Genomic DNA, 12311 nt, shown 5'->3' on the forward strand with positions numbered 1-12311 from the left:
AACTGAGCCTGGATCTGTCCTGGCCCCTCAAAGTGGTTCTGGGTCAGGCCCTTCCTTACGTCTGGCTGAGCAGACAAGGGCTGATGGAGGATCCTCAGATCGCCTTGCTGGCCTGTAGCCTCATAGCCACAGAGATCCTCAACCACCTCAAGCCCTCTGTGAGCTTTGCTGAAGGCACCAAGAGCGGAGATGAGACCCCGTTCAGTGTCAACATCCCAGTCTGGCGAGAGGAGGGGGAAACAGAGAGAGCCCAGACCCTGCTGGAGCTGCGTCTGCAGAAGGAGCGCAAGGAGAGCAGGGAGGAGTTCTGGAGCACAGAGCTGAATGTGAGCTGCCATTCAAAGCAACATGTTTTCAAAGTCACAGTCTACAGCACATGGTTAATGTTACACCTAAGGCATACACTGAATGGACAAAATGTTAGGGACACTTTCTCTTTTCATTAAGTACGCTGACGAGGTGAATCCAGGTAAAAGCCATTATCCCTTATTGATTTCCCTCATTAAATCTATAGCAAGCACAAAGGAACAGATGAAGATAAAGAGAAGCAGACGATTTAGAGAAAGATTGTTAAACTTTGAGACAACTGACATGTGGATTGTGGGGCTGCAACTCAATATCAGGAAGATGTCCCTAATATTTTCTACATTCAGTGTAGTTTTACTGCAAAGCTAAAACTCCTTCACCATGGTACTGTGTAAACTGTAACTTTCCTGAAACACAGGCCATTTCCTACTGCTATGGTATGAACATGATGCTCAGAAACAATGGAAAAGGTAGATCTGACATTTTGTTTTACTCGACAGGTTGCTCCAGCGACAAAAGAGCTGAAAGAGAAGAAGAAAAAGAAAAAGTGGGTCTCTTGGCTCTGTGGCCTCTTCAGGCGCAAGAGGACATAGACAGACACACACACACATCGTATTGTTGTATTATTGTATTGTATCGTTGTATCCCAAACATCTCTCTCTGTAACCAACTGAGAAACCTCACAGGATGAGGAGCCATGATTTGCCTCCATATAATGCTTGGCTGTGGCATATCACCATATCACCAGTTGGAAGGCTGTTTTGTGTATTTTGACAAATGACTTATTTTGACCAACATGCAGAATAAGCCTGATTTACTGATGCTGCTGATTGCTGGTGATATATCAGAAGAACATTGTCTTTTATTCTTGTATTATTATATTGTATAATTGTGTCAACATCACAATATACTCCCACCTCATGATGTCAAGGTGATATGATGATTCTTCTTTTTTATATATATATATTTTAAATTCAGAGCTTTATTTCTTTAAATAAAATGATTCCTGAATATCTGCTGTGCCTTCAACTTTTTTGTGATGTTTTGGTCAAATTGGACCATTTCATGTTTACTATGTAATAACTACCACATTATTTCTCATGTTTACAAAAGGCTTCATGATAGTTTCAGCATTTTTAAACACAAAAACCCACTGTCACCATTCTGCTTGGGTTTAGAAAATAGATACGCCAGATTCCATACATGAGTCTCTGTCACTCAACTTTGACCCAGAACTTTTATTTGCAATGCAATAACACCAAACCCTACTCCATACATATCGCAAATATCTGTGGTGACAAAGGGTCCCCTTATGCCTCCTGTTAGTTTAAATACTTCAGAAAGTGTCCCGTTTACTCTAATGCTTGCATTTGGATGTTGATACATTATTTTTAATGAAATTAAATCCAAATGCTTTGCACGTTTCAAATATAAATGAATGTCAAATTAGTTGATAGTTTTGGTCCTCTGACACTTTGGTTAAATCTAAAGAATTCAAATATAACTTCAGTCCCTTATCATGCCTATCTGTTCCTTCATATAGATTTTGGTAACATTTCAGAAAACGTGTTTGATACTGAGTTTTCATCCTTAATTTCAGGAATTATAGTTCTCTCCTGTTTTTTTAAATTTAAATGCCAAGAGCTTTAATGCCTTCGGACTGCTATCATAATACGTTTGTCTTGAAAATATGTTTGTCTTTAAATATTTTTATCTCCTGTTTTTTCATGTATGTTTTGCAGTCTTCCTACTTCTTTTTCTATTTCAATTTTTTGCTTTTGTGACTTTTTCTTTTTCAAAGCGGCACATGCTATTATTTCCCCACATATTATGGCTTTAGCAGTTTCCCACAATGTAATGGGTGTAACCTGTCCATTGTCATTATTCTGAAAATATTGCCCCATAACTTGCCAAATTTTAAACTTATCCTTTAGTAAAGAGTTATTTAATCTCCTTCTCTTCCCTCTTTCAACTTGCAAATCTAGTTTCAACTTTACTGGGGCATGATCAGTCATATTTATTGATTCGATTTCACATTTCTTAACTCTGGTTATGTCATTCTTAAACATAAAAAGATAATCTAGTCTAGAATATAGTACTGTGAGAAAATAAGGGCAGAGTGAGTGAGGGCGCTCTGCACAGAGGAGGCCCACTCCTAACTGCAGTTGTCAAAGCTCACCAGAGGGGGGCAGTGTTGGTCATGAAAAGTTGTCATTGTGTGTGTGTGTGTGTGTGTGTGTGTGTGTGTGTGTATACTATAAGTTCAGTAGCAGGGCAGCATGGTGTCATGAGTAGGGAAACTGTGCTTCAACCGTAACAAGGCAAACAAGCATCTGCCATGCTGTAGTCTCCTTGAGCAAGACACTGAAGCCCTATGAGTTACAGGCATGCTGTTGACCCTGACCTTTGACCTTCCTATGGAGGAGAGCAAGCAAAAAGAGAAAAATGCTCCTTTGGGTATCAGTAGAGTGTCACATTATTGGAGGATTCACTACAGACCTCCAAGTAGCATCATACCTGTTGCCTGGTATTTTTATTAAAACTCGCTTTGCTTAAACTCTGTTGATTACATCCAAATTGCAGGGCATACCTATTCCATGAGTCTACCAACATTGCAAAAAATCCCCATCTTAACAAGTCATTTAGTCTATTATTGAGTCCTAAAATCTTAATTTTCTTAAAATAAACAAATCTGCCACGCCCAACAGCGTAAGATAATTTGTAAAGAAAATTTGTATATTGTGTCATTAACTCGATAGTAGTGCAGTGATCTGCCTTATTTCAAGATATTGTCACTCATTTCTAGAGAATTCCTGAAACAAGTGAAACTGCATTGGAAACAAGTGATGTTATCTCACCTCACTGGCAGAATTTTTCTCTTGGTTTATGAAAAACAAGATTTGAAAGCTGAATATGAGACTAAGTTACTTGATAAGATGTTTTTTTTTTTAGTAAGTACCACTAAAGATTATTCCAAATCATTAGAGTTTTTAGAAAGAAAAAAAAAACCATTGTACCACACTTATCTGATGCAATAAAATACACAGTTATTTCTTATTTCAGGTGAAAAATAATGAAATAATGAAAAATAATGCAATTTTTCACCGAGTGAAAAATAATGCATTCACAGCTGAACCCTGTGAATGCAAATAGTGACTGAATGCTGAATGGGTGTATGCAGAGTGACATTTACAGTCTACTCTCTATTTGATGTCTTGCACTGTCCCCTTGCTCTGCACATGCAGTCCTGTTGAGCCTGTGTCATGTACTGTCAAACTCAGTGCGACATGTCCTTGCACCAGTGTCAAAATGCTTTACATTTGTTGAAATAATTCCGATTGCTTCAGTGATTGGGTACTTCATCCTTATTTCACTCAATAACATTGTAGGCATTAGTTGATGCTTTTACCCAGAGCAACCTAAAACAAGTAAACAGTGGTGTCTGAGATATATTGTTTGAGTAAAAAATTTTGACCTGTAATTATAGCCCATTAGGAAAATCACTGTAATTTTTCATCTGAGATTCAGGAGAAAGTCACCTGTTTTATAGATGGACACAGCCTGATCCATAGTCCCATAGCTCCTGGTTTCATCGTGGAGGGAGCAATGGTAGGGGATTTGGTTCTGCTCATGGTCTCTTTGACAGGAAACATGGCTTTGGGGGTCAAACTATGGAACAGTTTGTCTCTAGGCCACCCTGCCACTCCCACAATGATGCTGGGACCTCATAGACAGGTGACCATAAAGTACAAAACCCCCTACATGTAAACTGAACATTGATGCAAACTGTACACCTCCTTGTGGGTAGCTGCAAGGTTGCAAACAGCCACCAAAGCAAAGACTCGCCTGAACAGGGACTTGAACCCTGGACCCTCAGATTAAAAGTCTGATGCTCTACCGACTGAGCTATCCAGGCTCTGCGGAGTATCTTGCCATGGAGCCTTGTGTCGCTGGCATCTGTCCTTTCCTCATGCATAAATACAATTAAAGTCTGCTGGTTGGTCTCAGGCTCATAGCACTGAGCAGTGTTGAAGTCCCCCATGGCTTACATACAGCCATTCAGCAGGTCAGCAGCGCTCTCCTCAGCCTTGGTCACACTAATGCAACAGTCTGCTCAGGTATCGCATGTTTCAATCCATCCTCCAAAAGGATATCAGAAGGACAGCTGAACCTTTAGGCCCAATTTGTAATAACAGAATGGCTCCCTCTGTTCAAACACTGTTTCCCCCACATCTGGATTTGTTTACATAGTGATTTATTGGATTGAAAATTACTTACACTGAAATTAATTGTTTGAGCTTTAGCTACATGGATAAGTTTTATAGTTTGAGGCTAAAAGGTAAACACTAATGTATATTTTGAGCATTGATGGGTTAAGAAAGTTCTCAAAAAACATATTTTACTTTAGTTTATTTGCACGTTGCCACAAAGTAATAAAAACACAAATTAATTATGATGATAAAAACATAAGAAGTACAATAAAAAGTACAAATCAATAATTTGTGCAGGAAAGATTAAAAAAAATCACCTAAGGGGCTTAGGAAAAACACTGCACCTCAAAACAGAAGGAAGAAAGAAACCAACAAAACGTCAAATCAAGATGGCAAGCATCTGTTAAATTTGTAAGTAAAACTCTTCAAAGACATATTGTAGATATTAACAAAATGTAGATGATCAAATACATTCCAGAGACTTGCATTCCATCCCTCAGTTGCTGCACAGAGTTGTGGGCTTTGCCGTCCTGAAGCGAGAGGTCGATCCAACGGAGGACGGCCTCAAACATTACATCCTCCTGCCTCATGCTGAGTTTGTCCCTGTTAATGATGCAGATCAGCTGCTGCAGTGAGAGCTGAAGGAACTCCTCAGAGAGAAGGACCATCTCCTCAAAGTGCTGCAGGAGGAAGAGGCTCAGGACTGTAGTAAACGTCTGCAAACTCCCAGAAGCAGCTCTCCCTGCACAGTTGGCCCTCCAGGTGCTCACGGAGAGCTTACAGGATGCCCATGATGGAGAACTGGTCTGCAGCTGTCTAAAGCTCCTCCACAGTCTCTGCTGTCCCCGGCTGTTACGCATGAATTCTGTTTATGCTATGCCATTTTCTTCCTTGTGGTCTTTGGTCATTTAGTTTCTCTTATCCATTTGTTGGGTTTTTGTCATCTTGATAGCCTATTTTTAATTTGTTTGTTTTTAGGTGAATTGTTTCCACAAGCCCCTTGGCATTTCCCCCACCAATTTTTGCTCTCTTCTTTGTGATTTAACCTTTTAAGTGTGCAATTAAATAAACATAAGCTCTATAAACATCTACTCACATCACAACAGAGTTACTGTGATTATATTCTTGTTAATTAACTGATAATATAAAACTCTTAAGATTATGGGCATCCATCTGCCAAGATAACCAACTCACCACAGGTATAAGCTGCAACCGCAGAGAGATGCTCTTGTGGGCATTAAATTTGATACCACTGAATCTTATTATCACATCACAGAGTTTTCCTTCTAGACGGAGCTCATTACAGACTGTGTATGTCATTTCTCTCCATGTGACAACTATGAAACTGTTCATTTTTGTTACAGTAATAGATGCCATCGTTCTTGATCCAGACAGGCTTCAGCATCTATTTGTAAAGCTGACAAAAACACAACAGTTTCCTAATTGAGACCTCATTCCATACTGAGTAAATAAACAGAGAATACACTGATAATAAAAAATAAAACCTTTCTGTCCAACTCATTTAAGAGAATGAAATGGTCTAGATTGGTGTTTGCACAATCCATGAACTGGGACCACTGGTTGGGACCTAATATGGGTGGCAGGCCTGTTTCTAGAGCATCTCCTTATGGCAAAGATACTGGTAGGCTGTTTCAATAAGTTTGGGTCCATGTCTCCCAGGATGAGTTTAAGATTCCTTGATCTTGGGGAAAATTGTGTAACTTGGAGCCATTAACTTCAGTGACTTGTGAGTATGATGTCCTCAAAGTTTGGTGAGGAGAGGAATATTGGGGAAATCATTCCTGATGAGTGAGGATATCTAGACTAATAGCCTAGCATTGTCTATTTATTTATTTTTTTACAACAGCCATAAAAGAATATCTATAGTAGCTCAACTAAAGTATTTCTCTATAATATCAAGTTAACGTTTGGGCACCACATGATTATTCCAATGACATACCTATGCTGTTAGCACAATGGAGCTGTAGCCTACATCACATACTGTGAATTGGTACATGTGTATTATAGCAATAATACAGGCTATTGTCCAAAGTTGTTCTTATAGGGCTTTTTGTTTGTTTTTCAAAATCCTCCTATTCGTATACTATACATACTATGCAGTAGTAAAACTAGTTCTTTTGCCCAAGGGTTGAGCTTGGGAGCAACACACAATAAACTACTCAAGCAGGGTGTGGAATAACAAATGGCTTCTTAAACTCAGTCAAATAGGCAACTTTACTTTAATATATATATATATATTTATTTATTGTCTTTCTTTCTTTCTTGATTCATTCCTGATATAATTTCCTTTCCCCACTCTGCCTCACTGCCTTGGTCAGGTCAGGTGACCCAGCCATTCAGCGGGGATTCCAACCCGCCGGAGTGATGCTTTCTTCGGCCTATAGCAGCGTTCCTCTCCGCTGTCTGACCCTGGAGAAGGGAGGGGCCAGGAGTGCTGCGGGACAACGTGAGATTTCCGCATGTCAATAAGACTTACTGAATGCAAAAAGAAGAAGTAGGCTACCTGAACTCGGCATGCTTGGTTGCTTCCCTGCTTTTACTTTCAAACGTGTCCAAAGTTGACATTTTATGACTCTACGTCACATGATGCAAAACCTGAAATTAAGACATCAGCTGCCAGGCGCTTCTTCTTCCCAGGGGATCACAGTGTATGGAGCCTCTGCGTGAACATTTCAGAAGAAACAGGGAAGTTGTGCTGAAAACTAGCAAGCAGAGTGAGGTGTACACATGCTGAAGCTGAAGCCAAGGTTTGACCTGCACAGAGATGTTGTGTCTGATATCCTCAGGAAAGAAGCGTCGGTCGGCAGAGTCAAAGGTGAGGCGGTCAGGTGTTTGACACAAGACAGGTAGATTTTTACTGTCAACTAACCAGTCAGCTACTAGCCTAACTGTTCAGGGACAGACTACTTTGACTTGGACAGAAACTCTGACTAAAACTCGTGTCAAGTGTTTGGGAGACGAGACAGGTGTTGGACCAGCCAGTGTATATGTCTGTGTTATTAATATAGAATGAATTTAATTGTATTTTACTTCATATAATCAATATGAAACAAGCTAAAATACCTAAATAAATCCATTTCGTAAAGGAAATATGTGGGTTAGCTGAAAGCAGCTAGGAGTGCTAGCTTCTGTTTGAAAAGTTAAACCGTTGAATTCATTAGTATTTAAAAAGTGTCTACATTTTGACCACCAGGTGTCGCTATTCACTCTCCACGTTCCATCTAAAAAATAGAGAATACAAATAAAAGAGTTAAGATTATCAAAAGGTTTGCATGCATGGAGACGTCTCCTAAAGTACTTTAAGATTTAAAAATGGAGTCTTAAGTTTTGGAGAGAATACGAAATATCTGGAGTAGCATCACTGCTAGCTTTCAGCTATCCCTCTAAATTTTTATTTTATAAATTAATAAATCTTAAAGAATACATACAATTTTATATTATTATATATTTCCAATGTGGGATGTATATTTTTAATTCCAGCAAATGGGCAGCAAACTTGAAACTTGAATATAAAGACTATGCAGACCTTATAGTCATTGTGCCATTTCATATTTCACAGTAATCAGAGTATGCAGCCAACACTGTGTTGCTAAATTTTAGAAGGATACTGTGCAAATATCAGCAACACTTCATGTAGCTATTATAGGTCAAAAATTATACCACATAAGATCCTACAGTAAAACCACAGGAGTTAAAAAAAACCCCCATTAAATACGATAAGTTCACCAAACTCACTATTGAGTACCACAAACACACTGTCTTCTCCCTATGGGAATACTGCAGTGATTTTGTTTGGTACACTGTTGGTTACACACATGATAAACCACACAGGTTAATAAAACCCTGTTTCTGCAGAATACTCCGGAGCGGTGGACACCTGCATCCTGAACATGGAGAGAGATGGAGGAATCCTCTACTCCTGGAAGGTAAGTCCAAGGCCACAGACAGTCAGGTGTTTGTTATTGCAGAGTTGGTTTAGTGGCAGCCATGTCAGCTCCACTGTCCTCCATTGCTGTCACTAAGTAACCTGTGACTCAGGTTCAAATGTAGTTATACTCTCAAGTACCAGCTTCTATGTTTAGCCCAAGAGTAGCCCGATTGGCTTCAGTTCAATTGAAACTTACATATAAAAACAATGATGTGATGCTGTATTGATCCCCATAGGGAAACTCTCTTTCCGCTCAAACCCTTCAAGTATTCAGCAGTCTCCATACTCAACCTGTTTCCATGCTGTTTAAAAGAAAAATCAAAATCACAAATTGAACTTCTGCAATTTCCAAATGGCAGAGGCTGCAAATAATTGCTAAGAGAGAGGGGTGTCCAAAATCAATACATCCTGTTCACTGGCATCTATTCTTTTTTTTTTTAACAAAATCACTTTTCCTTAATCAATTTTAAAGTTCTAAAAAATTTCAAACAAGAAAAGATATGAATCACAGTTTGAATCGCAATATTCTGTCAAATAATTGCAATTAGATTTTTTGTCAATATCTTTCAGCCCTGATATTAATCCAGTGCTAGTCTCTTACTTTCCAGCTGGGTTAGGAGGAGTCCTGTTGCGGTCTGTATTTAAACTCTGGCTCACCGCTGTGTGATGTGCCTCATCTCTGTGATGGGATACAAGCCAGGGGACGGAAATCATTTTATCTCTTCACTATAATTCCCCTTGAACCTGAATGTATATTACATTTTTGAACCCTTTTGCTGTGAACTAATGAATGTGTGCAGCCTGCAAAAGATGTTTTCTTTTCTGCATGCTTGTCTGTGTCTTGGCTTTCAGAGTATCTTTTATTTTAATCTTGTGAACCAAAAAGTCACCAAAATCCACAGGATTAAGAGAAACAAGTGTAGTCAGGGTAATCAGCAAGGTCAGTCCGGGTAATGAAGAGGTCGAGCATGACATGATGCCCGACTGGTGGCGGACACTGGTGGGAAAATACTTGTAGTCTGGTCTGGACCGATGAGGATTATCCACCTTTGTAGTTTCATGGCTGTTGTGACAGATGACACAACTGGAGCAAACGATCTCTTCAGTTCATTTCCCAAGTGCTTTATATCCATTTTAGGAAATAAAGTCACCTGAAGGTCGTCATTCAGTTACTGTAAAATATAAAATCTACTCTAAACTCAATATGTTGAGTCTACTTGCAGCTGTAGCCTGTGTTTTGTGCTGCACTTGCTGAAGCACAAAACGTTTTTCATCTGTTCTAGACAATAAATAAATGCTATTCTATTCTATTACGTTCTATTCTATTCTTGCACTTTAACTGTACATATAAATGTAGTGATCATATAATGTAACTGTATTTAACACTCATTGGACATATCTGTACATAACTCATTACACATTTTCACATCATTACATGTTGTTGATACCTGCACCAAGAAAAATTTCTTGTACATTGTACTTGTCGAATAAAGTTCTATTCTATTCTATTCTATTCTATTCTAATAGGGAGCAACAGGGACCACCAGGATTGGGAAATATGATCCCAAAACCAAACATAACAAGGTATTTTGTGTTTAGTGTGTGTCAATATGTAGAACAGTCCCTCCCTTCTCTCATCTTAATGATTTTGAAACATTGAAGAAATGTGTGTGTGTGTGTGTGTGTGTGTGTGTGTGTGTGTGTGTGTGTGTGTGTGTGTGTGTGTGTGTGTGTGTGTGTGTGTGTGTGTGTGTGTGTGTGTGTCTGTGTCTGTGTCTGTGCAAACACGTGTCTCCATGTGGTGTGTGTTCTCCCCTGCAGCTCCTGTATACATTTGACAAGCAGGTGTGTGTCAGCAGCTGTTCCCTGAACAAGGAGGAGACGCTGCTCGGTGAGACTCTGATAATCTACTAATAAGGAATTGCCAGCGACAGTCATTGTTAATATTTCTGACCTAAACTCCAGCAATTAAGTGAGAAATTCAGCCCGACCTGAATGTCAGTCTAGCAGCATGGCTTCAATATTATTAATCTTGGAATGTGGGGACCTGCCAGAATCAGGCCAGGGACTCAATTTGGGTACTGAATCATAGTTTAAGAAACGCTGATATAACATAAAAAGCATAGTCCCAGTGGAAATTATATGCTAACGAAGTCACATGACACCTTCCTCCTTTTTTTCCCTCTCAGCTGTCAGCCTAGCACAGAGGACCAGAGGAGAGGAGCGCCTCAAACCAAGTAACACACATACACACTCAACCTCTCTCTCTCTCTCTCTCTCTCTCTCTCTCTCTCTCTCTCTCTCCCTCTTTTGCTCTCTCTTCTACTGCCTGTTTTGGAATGATTTCTCCTTTGTGCAGTATTTTAACTTTGTCTTTATATGTTTCTGTCTTTCTCTCTCTCTCCTATCCCCTCCTTTTACTCCTTTCTCCCTTTCTTTCCCTCTGTTTTCTTCCCATTCTCGCTGCTTTACTCTCTCTCTCCTTGCTCTCTCTCTCTCTCTCTCTCTCTCTCTCTCTCTCTCTCTCTCTCTTTCTCTCGCTCTCTCTTGCTCTCTCTCTCTCTCTGTAGTGTCAAAGTGTCTAACTCTCCTGATTGAGATCCATCCCATCAACAACACCAAAGTCCTCAAGGCAGTAGACTGCAGGGTCAGAGTGCAGGTAGTGTGTGTGTGTGTGTGTGTGTGTGTGGTTTTGGCCAACTTCATGGAGGTTTTAGTGAAACAATTATGTCTCTCTCTCTCTCTCTCCCCTCTCTCCCTCCCTCCAACATAACAGCCTTATTTTCAGATTGAGTATAATGCATTCTTGAAATTCTCAATGGTTTTGTAAGTGTTTCATGAACTTGAGGGTGTTAAATATTTCATCAACCTTCAGGGGGATTTGTCATCTTTAAATTGCCGTAAAAACATGAAAATCACCAAACTGGAGTTCTGATTTATCCACTTGACAAAAGTGATATAATCCTTCAGATTGTGACTTGTGTTTCTCTGCAGTTCCTTTATCCAGAGACAGACAGGAGCTCAGTGCTGGAGAGCCACCTGCTGCTGCTGACTGAAGATGGATGTGAGTCTTCAAGTCACAGAAATTACAGTATAGAACAAACATATCGAAAACACAGAGAGAAATGATAATCAATCAATGCAATGTGGATATCTTATCTGGATAGGGAAAAACAGACACCGATCACATTTTAACACCGGCTGTAAATTAAGTGTTTGTCGGTCTCTCACTGCCACTGCTTCTAAATGCAGGAAGTTGAGCATAGCACATTGTGGACTAGATATATTTAATTTCAAACTAGGATGGTTTACCTGTATAAAATGTTAAGGACAATACTGTGATTTTGACAGTTGTTTTTTTTTTTTTTCACTTTTTTTACATCATCTTTTTTACCATTAATGAAACATTTTGTGCTGATTCACCACTACTTCAGTCTTTGATGTTTCTGAGATACAGTAATGGTACTATAAGCTGCAGAACAGCAGTGTGAGGTATGATGCAAAAATTACATTTAACCCAAGTGTCAAGAATTGCCGATGTTATCCATCAAACTTAAGTGTTTTTATGATCTGTGTCTGTCAGATGTGGATCAGTACCATGTTCTGCTGACCAGACAGGAGGGTTACAGAGTGGTAAGTGAGGCCCTCTGCAATCCAAGCATTTTTCACTCTTTTTGAAGGAAGTTTCTCTGGATAACAGCCTCAGATAAATGCATAAATCCTAAATTGTGCAGAGCCTTTTGGGTTGGTTGGAGGGTTTTGTGCAGGTTCCTGGGAGGTTTGAAGTCTTTCCAAGAGCTCACAACTATCTTTATGGGCAAAGATAAAACAGTAAGAAGTTGTGT

The 12311-nt window shown here is 39.5% G+C and overlaps 1 protein-coding gene and 1 non-coding gene across 2 annotated transcripts in view; one reads left to right on the top strand and one right to left on the bottom strand.

The window, feature by feature from the left end:
- Positions 1 to 4149: 4149 nt before the first annotated feature.
- On the bottom strand, positions 4150 to 4222 carry trnak-uuu (transfer RNA lysine (anticodon UUU)). The gene has a single exon. It is a non-coding gene; the product is annotated as a tRNA-Lys (tRNA).
- A 2828-nt stretch (positions 4223 to 7050) lies between these two features.
- Positions 7051 to 12311, top strand: part of LOC139638411 (gamma-secretase-activating protein-like) — a 41419-nt gene continuing 36158 nt past the window's right edge. The window contains exons 1-8 of the mRNA XM_071512541.1: positions 7051 to 7353; positions 8394 to 8464; positions 9994 to 10050; positions 10288 to 10357; positions 10656 to 10703; positions 11037 to 11125; positions 11461 to 11530; positions 12050 to 12099. Of these exons, the coding sequence (XP_071368642.1) occupies positions 7266 to 7353; positions 8394 to 8464; positions 9994 to 10050; positions 10288 to 10357; positions 10656 to 10703; positions 11037 to 11125; positions 11461 to 11530; positions 12050 to 12099 (543 nt within the window). The 5' untranslated portion in view covers positions 7051 to 7265. The remainder of the gene's footprint in view (positions 7354 to 8393; positions 8465 to 9993; positions 10051 to 10287; positions 10358 to 10655; positions 10704 to 11036; positions 11126 to 11460; positions 11531 to 12049; positions 12100 to 12311) is intronic.

This window comes from Centroberyx affinis, unplaced genomic scaffold, assembly GCF_046629955.1.
Source record: "Centroberyx affinis isolate AG114_WGS23_722 - 3 ecotype Tasmania unplaced genomic scaffold, CSIRO-AGI_Caff_v1 ptg006345l_1, whole genome shotgun sequence".
Taxonomy (NCBI): Eukaryota; Metazoa; Chordata; class Actinopteri; order Beryciformes; family Berycidae; genus Centroberyx; species Centroberyx affinis.